Below are 22,148 nucleotides of genomic sequence, written 5' to 3' on the forward strand. Positions count from 1 at the left end.
TTCTTCTTCTTCTTTCTCGAAACTCCTTATGCCCCTCAGGGGCGTCAGAGGTTTTATTCATCCTCTATCCATATCTTCCATTTCTTGCGGTCCTTTACTAACTCTTTCATTTGTTGATGTGTTTTTCCTTTTTCCTGTCCAATTTCTATAACCTGATCGATCCATCTCTTCCTTGGCCTCCCTTTCCTTCTTTTACCATATCTTTTTGATTCCATCACCTGCTTTGGTAGTCTTCCTTGGTCAATTCTGTTAATGTAAACTGACGATATTAAGTCTTTTTTTTATGTTAACATGCTTACCTGAATCATATAAGCAATTGAAATTAATAATATTCCATACATTATCCCATTGTACTGAAAGTGTATATGGTCCACCATCAAAAGACCACAATTTGTGATCAAAAGTATTGGCAAAACTACTTCTTTACCCCAACTTTTTTTCACAGAGCAACAACACCTACAAAAATCAAAATAATAATCATATGTAAGATAAAATAAAAAAGAACATTTTTACTAACCTTAGATATAGACTCACGTTTCAAGAGAAACTCGACCCTGTTTAACATTCTAAGTGGACCTAGAGAATTAACAAATTTTTCTGAATCAAGAGAAACCCGGCAACCCCGAGATGTTTTTTGTATTTTTCCACAACTTTGCTTTTGTGGACATGTTGGGTTTCTCAAACTACTGATTAAATTACCACAAATTTAAGATACCGATACTATTTATACTATTCCTCTTCCTCATTCCTTGAGCCCTTGGCGGGCGTGATTACACTCTATAGCTCCATTGGCTGCGTCTCCATCCTGTGCCAGATGGAAAGCTTCATGTAGGGCTTCAACCTCCACCTTTCCTTCTACAATCAAAGTTCCATGGTGCTCATTCTCCTAGCTACAAGGACAAAGTAATTTAGGTATGCTCAGTTAACTTTTTTTAACCCCTTAAGGTAAGTGTCCACAGGCCCTAATATCACCTATAGGATGCATCGCACGTAATGGATTTGAGTTTGTCTTGTATAAAAACTGATACAAAAGCGTACACTGATCCACATCGTACAGACTGCTCATCTACAATGCTGACACTGCTTCGAGAGACAACTGTTGCAATGTGTGCCTCTGACATCATACGGAATTTAGCTTGCGACATATGAAAATATTTATTTACAGTAAAACCTCTGATAAACGAAATAATTGGGGAGACAGTTTTAGATAACAATAATTTCGGTTAAAAATAGCATTGTTTTTGTATTCGTCTTGTATTAAATTACATAGTATTCTTGGTCAAAGTTGGTATTAAAAAATACTATGAGATGATTTCGTAATGTTTTCAATACTATGTAAATACATTTTTTTTAAGCTCCATTTAATTTACAATCTGTTATCACTCGTAACAATAAGTAAATTTTATGACAATTATTAGAAGAACAAATGACATGTAGGAATTCTCTCCAGTGAGGGGCTTCCTTTAACATATAATTAACAAACTAAGTTAATAATGTAGTGGTAAATGTTAATTAATTTTATTTAAATCTGTTTAATAAGTCTGTAGGCTTAAAACGCTTTAGTCGACGCACTTCATCGTTGTCATTAAACAGTTCGCGCACTAACACTGTTACTAATAAAACACTCGTATTCTAAGGTTATTCCGTACTTATATCTCGAATAGTTATGCTAAGTATAAGGTAGATATAGTACGAAAATAATTCGTTACTAATAAACTCGGTATAAGTTAGATATAAGTATTCCCACTTTATTCCGAAATAATAGTTCGGCAACGTTGCAATCTTCTGCTCAAATACATAGAACAACGATATATTGTGTCAAATATGTCAATTTTGATTTTTCTTTGTAACTAACAAACCAAATTAAACTAGGCGAAATGTTTTCGGAATTATCAAAATGAGATTTTATTGATTTTTTTAAATAGGTACATTTAAAATACCAGTCTTCTTTCATAGTTTCCACAAAATTGTTGTATCATTATTATTTTCTGAATAATAACATCGCAAAAAAGTTCCTAGGGGAAAACAAATTGAATAAAATTTAAACTAATTGACGAATCATCTTGAATTTTTTTGTGCATTATATGGAATGTTTGACTCAACTTTTCATGCAATATCAAATTCAAATAAGGGAATCACCTATTAAGCTTTCTAAAAACTTTAAACCATCTTTTAAAAACCGATGTTTAATTCTGAATTCCTTATCAGTGTATTGTGAAAAGGGATTTATACTATCTTTGAGAAGTTTCCTTTTTCGTGTATTTTCTATCATGTTAATTAAATTATCAACTTCTTCGACAGCCGCAACACCCGTTTAACACATTTTTTTATTATATAATTACTCACAAAACAAATCAAAAGATAATATATTTTTGCCTCTGATGACATTGACAATCATAAAATAGGTTATACCAGACTTAAACAAGGGTGTGGGTCGGTATAAACTTGGACTAAATTCTTATACCCAGTATAACCTATATCTAAGTTATTCCATGTTTATTGGTAGTGATTTTGCCTATACCTGATTTATTCTCAGTATAACTTTTATACTTGGTTTATTAGTAACAGTGTAAGTGATTAGAATTAGCACTAGTTTTGTTTTTGTATTTTTCACTGTACTTTGTGACTTCAGTTTTTACGGATTGAACTTGTAGGTCTTTTTCTATTATGTTGTTCGAAACATACCACGGAGCATTGACTATAATTCGAAGAACTTTGTTCTGGAATCTTTGTAGGATATGTAAATACATAACAAAGGAATAGTAAGCAAACTGAACATGTTTAGTTTTTTATTATCTTTTATTTTCGTTAAAAATTTTTCAGTTAACGGAGGTTTTACTGTATTTTATTATATTTTATTTCTCAACGGGCAAGTCCAGTTACAATTAATGTTAAACTATAAATTCATAACGGTATCTATATCTATGGTTACAATACAAAAAGTTATCTGATTATAAAATCACTGAGATGTTGAATTGCCTAATAAAATAACCTAGTAATTACTCAAGAGTACACAAAACCTGAAGCAGGAATGAGTCGAAGATTGCAAAGAAATCTATGTTATCATATTAATTGGCTAGTCTCGCAATTCTTGATATAAAGTTGTTAAATCCATAGTTAGTGCGATGTATAGGGTAATGAAAACTAGCTGTAGATCTGGTAGGTCTAGATGGAGCATGTATATTAATTTTATTGAGCAAAGAAAAAGCAGCAGCCCTACCATGCAGAATATTGTAAAAAGTAATAAGATCTCTCTTAAGGATTTCATAATTCAATATGCTCAGAAATTATGCTTCCTTTTTCTAGGTTTTTTTTCTTGTTCTTCCTCTTCTGCTAACAAACAAGCAATAACAACTTGTTTTTCATCGCTTTCCTCCATTCTCACAAACACTTTCCACAGGTACAATCACTACAAAAATCCGAATGAAGTGGCATCAGCAATCTGATTGCTGATACTTGCATCAGCAAATCAGATCGTTGCCGATACAGTGGATACAGTAAGAAAAATTGATCCATTTTATACTATACGCCTTACTAGTAATTTTGTACATGCTGGGAGACAGGTGACCATTATATTTTAATCCTAAGTTTTTCAAGCTCTTGCAAAGCTGATATTTGTACAGAAACATATAAATACCTACATACCTTGTTGGGTCACTGTAAACTGATATTTATTTATGTAATAACGTGAAGTAGTTTTTTGTGTGTTGATCCTATTTATACTATTACTAACACACTATTAAAACATTCTCAAGTATTAATCTAGTTTATGCAATGAGAAAATGGTACTTACATATAAACACCTAATGAGTACACTAAATCAGTAATAATAACTGAGAGTCTTTGGAATAGAACAGCCTTTTCTGAAGAATAATTCAAATGGTTAACATTGAGCATTTTTGAATCAAACAGGTAAGCAGGAAACGACAAAATATATTCGAACCAAGCAAAAAGTGGTGGATAGTCTAAGGTCCATTGCGAAGTGTCTTCAAAGTACCACTTCTTGACTGGTAGACTGTGTGTTATAGACAACCAGTTTCTGTGAACTTCGAAATCTGTCGACCTGCTACAACAAAATAAGCATTTAGTATGAGTTAGAAAAACTTTAAAAAAAGACTTACTAGGCAGGAATCAATAAGAGCTTAAGACATGATGTTAAAAATGTAGTTGTAAATATCATTGTTAGAATCAATTTTTTATTGATGAATTATTTCATTACAAAAGACATTTTTATATTGAGATTGGGAAAGATTTTGTTACTTGGCAAAATCTGATAGGTTAACTTTTTGTTTTGAATATTTGACAGACGTGACAGTGAAGTGTACTAAAAACAAAAAGAAGAAAATTCTTCTTTCTTTATTTTTGGCGTCCATACTACAGCACAATCCATACTTATAGTGTATTTAGTCTATATTGTGAAGCCGCTCCCGTTTGAAAAACATTCTGATTCGGTTTCTTTGCGGATTTCTGTTCAAAAATGTCCTCTAATTTAATATGAAGAGTGTCGCCCGAAATTTTTGGACAGAAATTGGTTTTCTATCTTCGAGGGGCTTTTAATGTCAAACGCATAACGCTGAGCGCACATGCATTTGAAACAAGTAGGTTTTATTTGGTAATATTCATTATTTATTTTCATATCTTTTAAATTAATTATTGCGTAATATAAAATTATTAACATGGAATCTTCACGTTTCAATAAAAGTTGGAGTCGATGTTGTATGTAAAAAATTTGAGTAAAATTTGTAAAAAAACATGTAAAAATAAATAATGAATATTACCTACTACCTACTTGTTTCAAATGCATATGCGCTCAGCGTTTGACATTAAAAACCCCTCTAAGTTAGTTCACCCGAAATCCACGAGAGGTCGTCAATTTGACACAACATCCCGAACCCAGTCTATATTTGTTTTATATTATGTGGCGGGCTCTAATTCAACAATCTCTTATTTTGCCACACAAAACATTTTTTTACGTTTTTCCGGTAATTCTAAACAAAAAAATTTTGTCTCATCTTTCTGGAAAGTTAACAGTTTTCGAGTTATTAGCGAGTTAAAATTAAAAAATACGAAAATACGCATATTCGAGGCTTGGAAACTCATACGTAAATTATTATTTTTGAGGTTGCCATGCAAGTACCTAAATTGAAGTTTAAACATTGAAATATAAGATTTTGATAAGTAATTGGAGCTTATTTCAATAGAAACAGTTGTTTTTTAAATTGTTAATTATACTCGTCCACTCGACTTGTTGGCAGCTGCGACGCCCTGCCTACCCGTCGCACTATATTTGTTTCTCTGCCGCGCTATATGATTGGGGTATTTAATTGGCACATTGGCAATAATTAATTTAATAAATATAAATAATTTATTAAAAAAGTATGTTAATTCGACAAGGCGAAAACGGCGGGTTCGTTGGAAAACATATTCCCATGAGATTTTTTTTGCATAATCACATTCGTGAGACATCCCAAAATAAGGTTCAAGAAGTCGCCCACGTGAAAAGTGGTCCAATTTTTTTTAATCAAATTGCAAAAAATCTATATTTTCAGCCCGGACAATTTTTTTAGGTTTTTTTGGACCATTCTGGACAAAAAAGTTCTCTTATAATTTTTCCCTAAAGTTGATCGTTTTCGAGTTATAAGCAATTTAAAATTGAAAAATAAAAAAGAAAAATGGCGATATTCAAGTCTTGATAACTCGGTTAAAAGTTATTATTATGAAAGTCAAAAGTGACTAAATCAAAGTTTAAAGCCCCTCTACAAGATCCTGAAGAAATATTTGTCATTATTTTATTACTAAGCTGTTTTGCACTCAGGGCCGCGCCGACCACGTGTGCAATGTGTGCGGCGCACACAGGCGCCAGCAATTAACGCGTTTAAAGTACTGTCAACTTTTATTTTCAATTTTTTTGTCTGTCAAATCGTAAAGTGATACACACCGGAATATGTTCTTGAATCGCGGAGTAATTTACAAACAAAAATGAGAACAGCTTTTGAGCTTTTCTCACTACCCTCAAGCGCGCTGGCGTGAACTTGCTGCAAAGCGAGTGGAAGGTAGGGAGATAGGGAGATAGTGTTGAATATCCCTACCTTCGACTCTCTTTGCAGCAAGTTCGCGCCAGCACGCTTGAACATAGTGAACAACGGTCAAAAGCTGTTCTCATTTTCTTTTGTAAATTACTCCGCGATTCAAACAGATATTCCGGTATGCATATTTTATCATTTTACGATTTGACAGACAAAAATAAAATTGAAAATAAAAGTTGACGCTTTTTACTCAAAACTGCTTTTTTCAAAGGCTGTAGACACCGACCCACCTGGAATTTTGTATATATTTTCTTGAGACATTCCTGGAAGTAACGCTGTCGAGACATTTTTTGTTTTATGCTTATTTTTTGTTTAAAAATAATAAATATGTTGATTTTCACCCTTTTTTGCAAAAAAAATTCGTTGTTTTGTCTTCCGAGTGATATCAAAAAGTCAAAAGTCGGAAACGATTATATTTAAATTTGGTAAAACGACCACGCAACTCGAAACACAAGTACGCAAATACGGTTGCGTGAAGCGTGGCTCGAAGTCGTGCAATTTACGAGACTCGCTCGAACTGTAGATCCTTGTCAACTCCAGCCAGTGGCTCCCATAGTGGCTCCAATCTCCACTCCAAATGAGAAAAAAAAAAAAACAAAACAAATGAGAAGCGTCAAATCAAAGAGTGAAAGAGTCAAGTCAAAGCGATTAATGCGAACGAACAGAACAGTGAATGACAGTGAACAGCGAAGCCACGCGAAGCCCTATTCCAGAATTCTTTTGGCTTCTTTTTAAATATTAATATATTTCCTAAATATTATACCTACCAATCAAATGGAAGTAAGTCAAGAAGTTATGGAGAATACATGTAAATTAGAAATAGATAATAATGATGTGAATGATCATGATGCTCTTCTGCTTACCTTTAAAACTGAAATTAAAGAGGAACCGGAGATAGATACCACTAATTCTGATGATTTCAACTATAAGAAACAGCTTGTAAAGACAGAAATAGAAAGCAATGAAGATGCAGTTTGTCTCCTCCAAGTAAAAGAAGCACATGAAAGTAAGTAAACAAAAACCTAAATTTTGTCATTTAATGCCTGGTTGCACCAACACATCTTAAGCTCTAGCTTAGCTAAGCTCTACTTATAGATAGGGCCTCCTTAAGTATCACTTACGTTGCATGATAATTTTAGATTCTTACCTTATTATCAATTATATCTATTATTATATTATGGTATTCTTATTGTAATATATTATAATTATATTATATTAATTCTTATGATATTCTCGACTTAAGCGTAAGATCTGTTGGTGCAACCGGACATTAGAGAAATCAGTAGTGTTTAGAATTGGGAATAAAGCAGATTATGTGGTCCAGTTGACCCTCTAAAGTAAGAACACTGTAAGCACCAATTCGAAAAATGTTCAGCAGAGCAGGAAATGTAAAGAGCACTAATATTTTCAAGTTTGAATTACACCTTAAGAGGATCGGTACATATTTTCGGCTGCAATGCTATTCAAATGGGGATTCATTTTTTTCGAATCCTGAGAAAACTAATAAGTATTTTTGAAAAATTTAAAGGCAGAATGAAAGATACGTTATTAGCGAGGGCCGAAAGTCCCTGAGAACTTCTATAATGTTTATTTTAATAAGTTACAGGGGTGAAAAGCTAAGAGAAAATTTAGTGTGATTTTTAATTTCAAATATATCATTCAAAATAAACTTTTTATTTATTCTAAGGGACTTTCGGCCCTTGGTAATAATTTAGTCTTTCATTCTGCGTTTAAATTTTTCAAAAATATTTATTGGTTTTTTCAGGATTCGAAAAAAATGAACATAATGCCGTTTTAATATTTTCCAAATCTATCTTTGTCTTACAACGCACTCAGCCGAATATAATATTGTCAGCATATTGGGACCGTGCAAGTTCGGCAAAGCGACCCCTATTTCTACGCTCTATACTAAAATTCGCACTTTTAATTATATTGGCCAATTATATTAGTACTGGTTACTGGATAATTGTCAAGGCCATAGTCCAAAAAAAATAATAAGAAGAAAAAATAAGATTCAGGTTATGGTATGAAAACGTCAACAATTGTATGTAGTAAATAAAATTAGTTATTAAAATGCAGTACTGCAAGCAAAATAAAATTAATTAAATTTACCTTTATATAATAATTGCATATCATATCAATATTGTGGAGCAATATATAATTTTTCTGCTTCATTGACAGAAGGTATGAAATATACGTCAATTTGACAATTTCAATTGACAATATGAATTATTTAAGATAGTTGTAATATTTCTCCGCGACTCGCGCAGGGTCGTTTCTCGTTCCCCCTTCCAAGTACTTGCACACCGCGAATATTGTCAGTCAAACACTGACAATCGGTGACAATTTTAAATATTTGACATTGCATCGGGAATATGTTGAGTTATTGATTAAATATTATTGATGTGTATTTGATAAATAATTGACTTAAGACGTGAACTTAATAAAAAGTTATTTATTGTGTACTATTTGTGGAATATCCAAGCAGAGAATACATCAGGATAATATATTCTGTGATACAAGTATTTTGTTGTTAAAGATGTTCAAAATTGTAAGCGTTCCACAACAATATATTATTATTAAAAAATCACTTTAACACTTTTCCTCTTTTCTCGATTGAGTATTAGTCTTTGTTGTGCAAATAAATTATTACAATCACTGAATCCATAGTTAGTGAAAAAATTATCACATTTATTAACTGAATTAATAATTTGCAATTATAAAAATAACAGTTATCCAAGAACATTCAAAACCCCTCTCTTTAAATTAATGATGACATTTTTAAGTTGAATGACATTCTAGTAATGTTTACATATCCATACCAGTGTGAATTTTACTACACGTAATTTGCTGTGTAAAGACAGAAAAAGTAGGAATACACGTAAAATATTTGCGAATTATGTACCCATATCCTTAACACATTCGCTGCCACCTGATGATGCCAAAAGGAGTTTTGCATGCGTGAGTCAGGTGCCACTGATGCCTCTAGGCGTTCATAACCTGTGGAAAATAGGGTTCTTTTCGTAGTGGCACCATACAGTAGTGGCTGAATATAAGGTGGCAGCAAATGTGTTAAATCAGTGGTACTAAGGCAAAACTCGATATGTCAAAATTATGGATTTTTCATTTTTAATGCCAATATGTACAGGCATTGTTTATTTACACATAGTTAGACAAGGCTAACGTTAATTTGATTCTGATTTTGATCGAATTATTTTTAGTTTAAAGCTAATGTCAATGTTATTTGACTTTTATTTTGCCGTGAGGTGACTGCCTCTAGGAATTAATTTCGAAAACTGTAACCAGAAATTTAATTGTATTGTCCTTTTCATGATCATTTTTCAGTGCGTAACAAATGATAGAAAAAAGGGTCAGTCGGTGATAATACATATTTTTGACATTTATTCTAACATGACATTTTAGTTAAATCTGACAGTTGTCACATTTTATTTTCAATTTTTAATAAAAACAAATCAAATGTGTTTCTTGCATTTATAAAATGGTATTTTCTTTGATTTGTATAGTCTTATAAATTATACAGATTATATTTGTAATATTATTATCTAATTAAAAAAAAATTATTTTTTTATTATGGCGCCATCTATCGACAACTAGATTAATCACCGAACTAGGATAATTACCAAAGTAAGCAACGACGTGCCTTTTTTTCTGTCATATACAATTTAATGCGTTAGAAAGAAATCGAAAAACTGTGACGCACTGAAAGATGATCATGAGAAAAAGATTATACAGATTTCTACTATGTAAATATCTGAGCATATCTAATACAACTATGTACAAGGATGCCAGATTGTGAAGAAAATATAAGACTTAAATAATATGTTAATTGTTATTACTATTGCATTCGTTTTGTGACAGATTGATAACTTGACAATTTCAAGCAAATGTTTTAAATTGTTTTTTATAATTTGAGATTTGCTAAATCTCAATTGGCCAGTAATTTATTTAAATGATTTAAATGCTGCCGTAAAATTTTCTTTGAAAAATACTTATTTGTGCACCAGACAATTAATTTGTTTATTGATTTATTATAAATAAAAGGATTGAATATTTAATTAAAATATACTCGATTATATTTGAATTAAATTAATTGGCGCAAAAATAAGAACGTATGTAATTTATTTAACTCAAAATACATTTTAGTGCTGTATAATAATAATAATAGTCTCCCGTTTTATACCACTAACGCGGCTTTTGGAATATAGCAGGGTAGTCTGCTATCTCTAGGGCCTACGGGTATACAAGGAAGGTAACAGGGCCAGTGATGCGCTTCAACCGATTATTATTACCCCTGGTTTTATCCAAGGTACTCATTTCATTTAGGCTGACTACTGCCTGAGCTATCCGGCCGCTATTTAACTGCTGTCAGAGTGCCGCTATTTACAAAAATGTTTATTTTCTCTCTCTCTTTCTCGGCTGTATATTTCGGTCTTACTGGTTTTTTGCGGTTTGGTTGCAACCCATATTCGGGACAAAACTATGCATTGGGTAAAATAATTAACAAAACTGAAATAAATAATACTATTTATTTTATTATAAGTACACCAACCATTGTTTACATAAATGAAAATGGTTTTTTTCAATCAATTCGTCTGATCTAATATGTTTATTAGAAATATTCTTTATTGTCACTGACAGTTAAACAATTTTATAGTCAAAATAAATACAATTTATTAAAACTAGATATACAGGATGTTTCATTAATAATTGTCCATATAGTAACTGGAGAAACCTTAGCACAAAATACGAAGATTTAACCTAAAACACTTAAATAAAATGTGGTTCCTTACTGAGTTACAGGGTGTTTTATCTAATGATTTAAAAACTATTTTCGCTCAGCATTTTTAAAACTATTTGACGTATCTTACGTTTCTGGCTATTACCAGAGGCGTACAACTGGGGAAAGTGAATGGTTGACCCTTTCCAAATTCTACGCCACTGGCGGAATTGCTATTTTAGTTCAATTTTTTAATTCTCCAACACTTTTTATGAAAATAATATACTCTTCGTTTGTAAAGATAAAGTCATTAGTTTTCGAGATCTGTGAAGTTAAAAATGAAACGACACGGTTATTTTGATTAATGTATTGTGTCGCTTCATTTTTAATTTCAAATATCTTGAAAACTAATCATTTTATCGTTACGAATGAACAGTATATTATTTACATAAAAAGTATTGGAAAATCAAAAAATTACACTAAAATAGTAATTTCGTCATGGGCGTAGAATTTGGGAAGGGTCAACCAGCCACTATCCCCTGTCTTACGCCTCTGGTAGTAGCTAGAAATGTGTATTTTCTTAATAATAAACTTAATTATAAAACTTATATAAATTGCAAATTGAACATACAACAAACAAAATACAAACTTAGGAACTAATAAGTTAAGGCTGCTACGTATGAGACCCAAATATAATATATAGATTTTGGTCGAACACCCAAATAATGATAAAAATACTTTAGTTACTTGTGCATAGAATCCATAGAAGATACTGTAATTTCCGATTTTTATTCATTAAGATATACTGCTTCTACGTATTTTAGATAGATAGTCTTTTGTAATTTTACGGAACTTGGGAAAATATATTGCAGATTTAAGTTGTAAAGGGAGATGATCGCACAGTTTTTTTGCGGAATATAATATGGACTGGTTTACTAAATCAGTGGACGGGATCGGCAAATAGACATCAAATGTTGAATTTCTGGTGATCCGTGATCTTTTAAGTAACTTCTGCAATGATCTTCTGAAATAGATCTTATTGAATAGAACGTTGAGACGAGTTTCTCATTTAACAAATCCAAATGAAGGGACCATTTGAGGTTTCTGTCTAAAAAGATAGCAAGAAATTTTTCAAAATCGACAGTACTGCTCGGGCTGTTATTAAGAAGCAAGGATTGAAGAGCCTTTATAGGATAATGCTACTGTCTTCTCCACATTAAAAGGTAGTAAATTAGAGTCAGACTAGGTTTTTCTCGTAAGTAGGTCAGAAGTTATACATAGTTGCATGAAGAGTTGCAATACTTGAGTTGCTCCAAGGGATACTGGTATCATCAGCAAAAAGAAAAAATTTTTCATCTATTTTTAAATTAGTAAATTTAAATTAAAATTAGAATTTTCACGACCCTTATGAAGAGGAATAATGAGGAATATTAATATTAATGAAATAATTTTAAATTACAAAGTGATAGATATTGCAAAAAATCGTATTATCTTCTCAAACCCTTCAATAATATCAAGTTTTCTATTGTACTCTATCGTTCTCTTAATGGCCATCTCATCGAATAATAAAATTGATTTTCTCTCTGTAGGAGACATGCTTACTGCTTTATTTTTTATATTATAAAATATTTTTTTATTGAAACCGGGGTTACAGGTAAAGTTTGCAATCCATGTTTTTAGTGTTGAACTCCTTTTCGACGAAGAAATTTATATGTGCTAGGTCTTTTATAAAAAATTTCAATAGCAGTTTTTTTTCTATTGGTGACCACTTTCGTTTTTTCTTATGCAACCGCATTTTCAGCAATGCAGCAGAGAACTGAGTTTGTGGCTTTGGTGCAGTTTGTACAGATTTTGTCCTAATCTTAACCGGACTTCTTTTTAGTGCTGTTATACAAGTTTTCAGAAGATTAATTCGTTTTCGAGATGCAGTTAATTTCCTTTCAAGTGTATGATAATTGTAAATTTTTTTTTTCTTGGCCAATGGTGATAGCGGCATTTCTATAAGCTCATTAACAAAATCGTTAAGTTCAGAGTTATCACTGTTCGAAACTATATCGTCACTGGTTGATGGTTGTTTTGTTGTCGAATACGTATGTAAAACATGTGGTGTCGGCAACAAGGCTTCCTCTTCTTCCTCACTGTATTTTTTTGGTACAGAAGAAGCGGATAAATATTTTGTGTTTAAAAAAATTCAACAAAATGCTAACTGCATATAATTTTTTTTAATCCGCTCGAGAATTCCCAATGCAGCATTCCCTACAACAATATTAATATTTAGCACAACTGAAAAAAATCAACTTTCTGCACAATAAAGAAAAAAAAACAATTTAAGTTTTGTATTCAAAATATATTCAATTATATTCAAAATATCAACTACCATATGTATACTTCAAAAGCATAAAAAGTACCCTCAATAATATGCGAACGAAAGTATTCAACCAGTGCATATTACCAGTTATCACATATGGCTCATAAACATTGACTTTCGACTTTCACAAAACAAAAAATTGACAGAATATCCAAAACACAAAGAGTAATGGAAAGACAGATGCTGGGTATCGGTCTTAAAGACAGGAAAAGACATTCGTGGATGAGAGAAAAACAAAGGTGAACGACGTATCAAGAAGACAGGTTGCACAACTTAAACGGAATTTCGCCAGCCACGCTCTGCGGCAAAAAGATGGAAGATGGAATAAGCGAATTCTACACTGGCGACCATGGGAACAGAAAAGAAAAAGAGGAAGACCGCAGATGAGATGGACGGACGACCTTCGAAGTTTAACAAAATTAGATAGAATTAGATTAAATGAAGTAAAAGACAAACGTACTCTCAATCATTTATTGTAACTTCCGACAGGAAGTTATTTTGTCAGAAGTTACAATAAATGATTGAGAGTACGTCTGTCAGTCTCACATGCAACCCATTCAACATTAGAATTATATTACTATAACAAAATTAAAAATAAACTTATAATGATTTTGCATGAAAAGTTTGTTCGAATAGAGATAAACGTGCAATTAAAATTTCAGATTGAGGTTACTTTACTTATAATGTATTGTTTACAGTTGAGTCTGAGAATCTTTAGCCGTACGTCATCATTTCAAGCGTACGAAATAATTCGATGATAAGTCGGAAATTGAAATTTACTAAACGCAACAGCAAGTGACAGTAAGTAACTTGCTGTTGCGTTCAGTAAATTTCAATTTCCGACTTATCATCGACTTATTTCGTATCCTTTAAATGATGACGCACGGGTAAAGATTCGCGGACTCAACTGTATATATGATCCGTAAGTTTCATGGGTTCAAAGTGATTATTTTTGAAAACGCTGTAGCATGCTATAGTTAAAAGAGTTTGAACGAGTCACTAATCACGAGTGTGTGAAAATTTTGGACAGGCATATCTTAACCAATGTTTGTCTTACAGGAAAATAAAAACATTCAAAACATCGAAAAATGCAAAACATACATTTTTTACTGTTTGAGATTTTTGTTATCACGAATCATTTTTAAGTTATTTTGAAAAAAAAAGGAATTTTTTTCAAATTAAAAAAAAATAAAAAATTTTACTTTAAACAATTTTTTTTTCAAAAATGAGCACTTTGAACGGATGAAACTTACAGATCATGCAGTGAGGACGTTTAGGTTGGAATACACTTATTTTCTCGAGAATGGGAGAACAGAACAGCAGGATGTCTCAACAACACAATCTGGAGAAACAGATACCTCACTCTCATTTGGTATTTCCATAAAGAAGACAAGAATATTTGATCGATATCAACAGCTAAATTTCTATGAAATGGGCTTTCAAAATTATATGAGAATATTTGGATTCGTCCGCATTATAAAGCTGGCCGTAAATACCAGATGATAAATAAGGAATCTACATAAAATTGGTTTGGACAATTTTGAAACTGGCTGTTAGTACAGGTGGCTGTTAACACAGGAGTTATTGTACCAACAAAAACATAAAATTCAAATTAATGCATCTCGAATATGACGCGTGCATTGGGGCAATAATGAAAAAATAATGGAAGAAAAAATAAACACTTTTCAAGTTAATTAGGTAACGATGTAAAATACAAAAATATAAAGTTAATATTTATTAACCAGAGTGTAATATCCATTTTTTACAAGTCAAAGGATTTTTTATTGGAAATCTGAAGAGTCTTAATCCAGGACTTTTATAAGGTGATAAACCACACTTAAAATACGCACATATATTTCCAGTTTCCAGACATCTGTAAAAAAACATTTGTTTATTACTGAAGTAACATTTATTTAAATTCAAAATCACCTTCATTCAAATTTTAACATACCAAATGGCATATTCAAGGGATTCATGATGTTAATAATTAAGGGCATATATTTTCGAAAAATTTAAAAGCAGAATGAAATATTACGTTATTACAGACGGCCCGTTACGTTATTACAGACGGCGTACGTTATTACAGTCAAAAAATTTAAAAGCAGAATGAAAGATTACGTTATTACAGAAAGTCCCTTCATTATAAATCAGCCAATCGTGCCCACTGCTGGACGTAGGCCTCCCTTAGTTCTTTCCAGTGTTCTCTACACTGGGCCGCTTGTAACCAGTTTCTCTTTTTATGTCGTCGGTCCATCTAGTCGGTGGTCGTGATCGGCTTCTTTTATACTTTCTGGGCCTCCATTCCATGATTCTTCGTGTCCATTGTCCATCTTGTGTTCTAGCTAAGTGCCCTAACCAGTTCCATTTAAGCGTTGTAGCTCTTTCGATGACGTCTTTGATCTTTGCCTGATTTGTTGGTGATTTGTTGGTTTGTTATGTGGTCTCGAAGGCTCACGTTTAGCATTGCACGTTCCATGGCTCGTTGTGTAACTCTGAGTTTATTTGCGGATTTTTGCGTCGGTGTTAAAGTCTCTGCGCCATACATTTGTACAGGCAAAACACATTGGTTATAAACCTAAAGTGCCTTAGAATAAACAAAAATAGTACATTTTCTCACGGTTTTTGCTGTAAATTTTAAAGAACCACTGGATTGACATGAAATTTGGCGTACGCATAGCTAACATGTCAAAGAAAAAAATTGATTTTGTGCCGATGTGTGCTTTTGCCTTGGAGGTAAGTTTTACTACTTCTCGGCGGTTATAAAATATACGTCCAAATGAAAAACTGACTAATTTTAAGAAACTCTTGTTTTATAGAGTTTTTTCATTAAGTCAATATTATGTTCGAGTTATTTGTGAGTGAATATGTTCATTTTTCAACAAAATAACCATGTTTTTAGACAATTTTTCGCAAATAACTCAAAAAGTAATGTCCAGTTGCACCAACAAATAATATACAATATACAGGGCGAGTCACCACTAACGGGACGGAAGATTACAGCGAAATTTATTTATTTATTTATATATATTTACGAGCAAAGCTCATTACAATAAAACATTACAGAAGATATGAAGAACTAACAAAATATTACAAATATACGTAAAATACAATAAGATACAATAAACACTACGACAATAAAGCAAGTCAAAAAGTAAAAATAACAGGTAAAGATATATAATCACAAGTTTAAAATATTCAAGAACATAAAACTAGAGGGGGCAATCCTTTAGCGTTTTTAAAAATCGCGAACTATCCGCAAAGAAATCCACACAATTGGAGCAAGCATTTGCCTGTCTAGAAACCCTCGAGATGAAAGAATTTGCAGTGAAGTTAGTTCTGCTGATGGGAGTATGAAACGTAGATCTTGAACGTGTGATTCTGGAGGGAATATGTAAACCTACTTCCTCAAGGAGCTCAGGGCAGTCGTGAATTGAATTTATAATATTATACAACATGTACATGTCCTTCTTTTCCCGTCTGCTTGATAAGGTGTCAATGTTAAGTTCTAGTTCAAGATCCATATAATTCCAGTCTCTACGGTTTGTTTTGAATGCGACGAACCTAAGGAATAGGTGCTGGATCCTTTCAATCTTACAGTTGTATGTCTCATAGGCGGGTGACCAGACGCAAGATGCATATTCCACGATTGGTCTCACCATTGCACAGTACAACAGTTTAAACGATCTCAACTGCTTAAAGTCTTGGGAGCATCTTTTAATAAAACCTAACAGTTGAAGCGATTTTGAGATGATATTGCTTATATGAATATTGAAAGATAGTCCAGAGTCAAGTGTAACTCCAAGATCTTTTATGGATGTGACTGTTGTGATATTTATATCACCTATTTTGTAAGTGAAAGAGATAGGACTTTTCGAACGCGTGAATGAAATGTGAAAACATTTGCAGGAGTTGAGAACCATGTCATTGTTGCTGCACCATTCATTCAACCGATTCAAATCGGACTGAAGCCTTAAACAGTCGAGTGGATTCCTAATGTGGCAGTAAAACTTAACATCGTCAGCAAATAAAAGAAATTTCGCATATTGGAAACAGTCTTTTATATCGTTAATAAAAACATTAAACAACAAAGGTCCAAGATGAGATCCCTGCGGTACGCCCGAAGGGACAACTATTTCGTAGGAAAAATAGCTGTAGAGCTTGACGATTTGTTTTCTGTCCAGAAGATATTCCCTAAGCCACAGCAGAAGTGAACCATGTATCCCTAATCGCTGCAATTTTTCTAATAGAATATTGTGATTAACTCAGTTGACTTATGGCGCCTGAAACCAAACTGCTGTTCCAATAGAACACCGTTCAAGGAGGGTGTAAGGAAATCGCAGACAAGTGATTCGAATAGTTTAGGAATAGAGTTTAGGAAACTAATAGGTCTATAGTTGGACACAAGACTTTTGTCACCTGTTTTGTGTAAGGGCAATAGGAAACTGGTCTTCCAAACATTTGGAAAGCTTCCACTAGCTAAAGACTTGTTAAAGATGAGAAATAATGGCCGAGCTAAATTAAATGCACAGTACTTGAGCAAGCTTGATGGGATGCCATCAGGTCCCGGGCCTTTAGAAGGATTGAGGTTACACAATTTAGAGTAAATGTCAGAGATGGATAGTTTACATGATGATAGGTTTATAGTCCTGTCGCCAGGGGGGGTACAACGGCCTCCTGTATTCAGACGGACTTACCCAAGTTTTTTTTATGTATTTTGACCTGTAGAACACGAATTTTTTGGGTAACAGTTGATCCGGATGTCGATAAGATTGTTATAAACCAAGAAGTTGAGGAATCACATAACAGCGATTTCTCGCAAAACAAAACATTTTTTTGTATTTTTTGGGCCATTTTAACCAAAAAATGTTCCTACAATTTTTTTCGTAGGATTCATAGTTTTCGAGATAAACGCGGTTGAACTTTCAAAAAATCGAAAAATTGGAATTTTTGAACCCGAAAAACTTTTGATTAAAAAATAAAATAGCAATTCTGCTTACCGCATTTGAAAGTTCAAGTCAAATTATATCGGTTTTAATTATTTGTATTGCCAAAAATGTATTATTTTATTGTTAAAACAAAGCTATAAACACCTAGTGCTTGAGTGATGTTTCAATGATTTCTCATTTAAAATCGAACGAGTACGTAGAGGAGGTAAAAGTGCAAGCGGGGCTATTTCTAAGTAGCATGCATTAAAACGCATGTATTAGGCACGGGAAACAGTATGTGTTTATAGCTTTTTTTAACAATCAAAAAATAAATTTTTAGCAATACAAATATTCAAAACAGATATAATTTGACTTAAACTTTTAAAGGCGGTAAACAGAATTGCTATTTTATTTTTTATTCAAACGTTATTCGGGTTCAAAAATTGCAATTTTTCCATTTTTTAAAAGTTCAACCGCGTTTATCTCGAAAACTATGCATCCTACGAAAAAACTTGTAGGAACATTTTTTGGTTGGAATGACCCAAAAATACAAAAAAATGTTTTGTTTTGCGAGAAATCGCTGTTATGTAATTCCTCAACTTCTTTGTTTATAACAATCTTATCGACATCCGGATCAACTGTTACCCAAAAAATTCGTGTTCTACGGGTCAAAATACATAAAAAAAACTTGGGTAAGTCCATCTGAATTAAGAAGGCCGTTGTACCCCCCTGGCGACAGGACTATTTAAGGGTGAAGAAGTGATGTCTTCGGGGAAATCAACAACAACAGAGGAATAAACTGATGAAAAGAAATCAGCAAATAAATTCGCAATATCTTTGCCAGATGAACTAGTTTTACCGTTGTGAAATAACTCAGAAGGAATTCCATTTGATTTTCTTTTGTTATTGATAAAAGACCAAAACTTATTCAGACCGCCGGGAAGAGAGTTTTCAGTAGACAATGTAAAGTTTAAATAGTCACGCTTGGCAAGTATCTGGGACTGAGATCGGAGCTCTGAGAACTGTTTGTAAAGGTAACTGGTTTTTGGTAGCTTGGACTCTTTAAGTCTCCTGTGTGCTGTCTTCTTTCTAATAATACACGATTTTAGTTCCGAAGAGTACCAGATAGGAAATTTTCTAGAAGACAATTTTTTAACAGGAACATAGATGTCAATAGCTGAGTACAGAATATCATATAAAATGTTAACCATTTCATCGACTGAACATCCAATCATTAAAGTATCCCAGTTGACACAATCGAGATAGCCTTTAATTAGAGAAAAGTTTGCTGATTTAAAGTCATGATAGTAACCCTCCGGTAAAAGTCCCTCATTATATCTGGTAGTTATGGGTAGTTCAAACACCAGTGGGGGATGATATTGGTCAGGAGGGATTAAAATGTCTGTAGGTTTAACAACGGCGATATCTTTATTTTGGACCAGTATCAAATCTAATAAAGAATTAGAGGTATTTGGGCAAACGTTAACCTGGTATAGATTATGCAGACAGGATAGATTTGAGATAATCTCAATGGATGTTCTTTCGTTAGGAGTAGCAAGGTGATTAAATGTAGCTGATGAACTGAAATTGTCATGAGACCACGATGCATTAGGCAGATTAAAGTCACCCAAAAGGCATAGTTGGGATGGATTGAAATTGTTGACTGTGTTGTCAACATTGTCATTGAAGATGGAAAATTTCTCAGAGTCACTTTTTGGGGGAAAATATGCAGTGCCGAGAATAATGGTTTCGTTACCATTGATAATGAATACAAACAGTTGCTCGATATCAAGTGAAGATGGCAAATGCTTACTATTCAATTGCTTGGATACGGCAATAAGAACGCCTCCTCCTCTAGAATAGGCACTGGTTGAAGATGACCTATCACTTCTGTAGACATTAAAGTCCGCTAGGTTCAGCTCGGCGTCGGTAATTCCCTCAGTTAGCCAGGTCTCCGTAAACACCAAAACATTGTAAAAGCATCCTTGAGTATTTTCCAATAACTTGCTAAGCTTTGTCCGAAGGCCACGTACATTTTGGTAATAAACACTGATTTTGTGGTCATTGGGAGGAACAGTATTGAGTTTTAGATTTTTCAGTTTTTTGAAGCTATAGACGGCACTCCATTCAAGTATTTGATCCTTAGATCGGTTTCGCCATTATCGACTCTGGTCTTCAGCTCGTTCTTAATTTTGAGTTCGTGTTCCCTTTGTAGTTTAGTTAAATCGCTCGATATGAAGATCTTACTACCTTTTAATTTGGATCTACCCTTGAGTGCCATTTGAACATCATAGCTGCTTGGAACCGTGATTTTTAAAGCCCTACAGCCAAATTTATTCCTTTTGCCAAATCTGGTGGCGGAGCGAATAGGAATAGGTTCATGGTGAAGTTTTTTGAGAATTTCTGTGGCAGCCTCCATGTCATTGTTGGATTCGGTAACATTAAAAAGTAGGATATTGGTTGATCGCCTGGATCGTTCTTGGAGTTCAGAAACCAATGAATCCTCGGAAACTTTGCTGTTACTACTTGAGGCAGGAACATCAGTATTCAGTCCATTTACGGTCAGATCCTCTATTGCACTCTTTAAGTTGATAATATCCTCCTTAAGGACATCAATGTCTGTAGTAATCACGTTATTTCTAACAGCAGTTTCGGCGTTATCATTATGGCATATTTCCAATTTTAAAATACGTTGTTCTAGTTTCAAGAATTGATCTTTGTTGTCTCTCTGATTTTTTTGAATCTCCAGTTCCAAATTACTCATTCTCTTTATCAAATCTGTTAAATTGACAATGTTTATAGCACAGTCAGGGCAATAAAACGGCACAATTCTATTTACCATTATCACTGCTCGGATTTCAGTAGCTGATATAGATGAACAATTTTTACAAATTACTCGCTTACAGATGTCACATGGATACCCAAATAGGTCATTCCTTGATTCCTTAAAGATGCATGACGTCTTGCATTTATAACAGGATCCACCTGCCATACTTGAAAACAATAAAGAAAGTTCCGAAATTGTTAAAATTTCACTGGACTATTAACAAAACGATTGTTGGAGCTAATTAATTTACCATTAGCTTTATCGGCCACAGTTCTAGATGTTAATTGCTTTCTGATAATAAAAAACAGAACCTGATAACAAAAACAGAACCTCTTATGTAGAATCCAAAATAATTGCGCTGATTTCTCGAAATACAATTGCACTGCCTTCACAAAATCACTTACAACTGAAACTGTAGGTTTTTAGCCACATGTAGGTATGAAATACAGCTAATAATTCACTGTTATTACTACTTAATTTCAACAAAAAGCAGGACAATATTATAGTTACTCTTCATATCGTTAAATCGATATATCGAAATGGTAAAAGATTTGTAAAAGATTTTAAATGAGTAGTTTGTAAGTTGATAAAAGCTACATTCTAAAATTATTTTGAAATATACTGGGTGTCCCAATAAATGGCGACGTATTAAAGTTATATTTTTTCTTATGGAACACCCTGTATTTTATTGGATTTTTTAATTGTCCGCAAAAAATAAGGTATAATTTCATAAGGTTTTAATATAAGGCTATAAGGTAAATTTAAAGTTTTAATATAAGGCTTATTCTCAAGTTATTTAAGAAATTATAAAAAAATTACTTTTAAATTTAAATAGTTGGATAGTGGTCGAATGTATTCCATTATTGATTATTACGGATTTATTTACAGAGTGTTCAAAATTTACAGTTTCATTATTGTATTATTCATTATATCATATTATCCTTATTTTAAATGGAACACCATGTATATTAATAAATAATTATACTAAAGAGATTTACCTCTTTCGAATGGTGTATGGATGTCCTATACCTAGGTCTCATAGTTTTTGCGTAATTTGCAATTATTTAAATTCTTAATCGGTAAATCGATTTTAAAACAAAAGATGTAGTTAATTCATGTCATTGTATGTATGACATTGTCATTTTATTACAGTACGGTCTGGTAATTATCAAAAATATAAACACTCGTGTATGATATTCAAATT

The 22,148-nt window shown here is 32.8% G+C and overlaps 2 protein-coding genes across 4 annotated transcripts in view; one reads left to right on the forward strand and one right to left on the reverse strand.

The window, feature by feature from the left end:
• LOC126879117 (probable dolichyl pyrophosphate Glc1Man9GlcNAc2 alpha-1,3-glucosyltransferase) overlaps positions 1-4,321 on the reverse strand; it is a 47,367-nt gene extending 43,046 nt beyond the window's left edge. Inside the window, exons 1-3 of one of the 2 annotated variants that reach the window (XM_050642066.1) lie at positions 4,122-4,321; positions 3,794-4,066; positions 300-456 (exon numbers count right to left, since the gene is read on the reverse strand). In XM_050642066.1, coding sequence (XP_050498023.1) covers positions 300-456; positions 3,794-4,066; positions 4,122-4,180 — 489 coding nt within the window. In that variant the 5' untranslated portion in view covers positions 4,181-4,321. The remainder of the gene's footprint in view (positions 1-299; positions 457-3,793; positions 4,067-4,121) is intronic. The other variant, XM_050642067.1, reaches the window with a different exon arrangement.
• Positions 4,322-6,530: 2,209 nt separating this feature from the next.
• The window catches only part of LOC126879114 (zinc finger protein OZF-like), a 135,607-nt gene continuing 119,989 nt past the window's right edge, over positions 6,531-22,148 (forward strand). Inside the window, exon 1 of one of the 2 annotated variants that reach the window (XM_050642059.1) lies at positions 6,531-7,092. In XM_050642059.1, the coding sequence (XP_050498016.1) occupies positions 6,861-7,092 (232 nt within the window). In that variant the 5' untranslated portion in view covers positions 6,531-6,860. The remainder of the gene's footprint in view (positions 7,093-22,148) is intronic. The other variant, XM_050642058.1, reaches the window with a different exon arrangement.

This window comes from Diabrotica virgifera, chromosome 1, assembly GCF_917563875.1.
Source record: "Diabrotica virgifera virgifera chromosome 1, PGI_DIABVI_V3a".
Classification (NCBI taxonomy): domain Eukaryota; kingdom Metazoa; phylum Arthropoda; class Insecta; order Coleoptera; family Chrysomelidae; genus Diabrotica; species Diabrotica virgifera.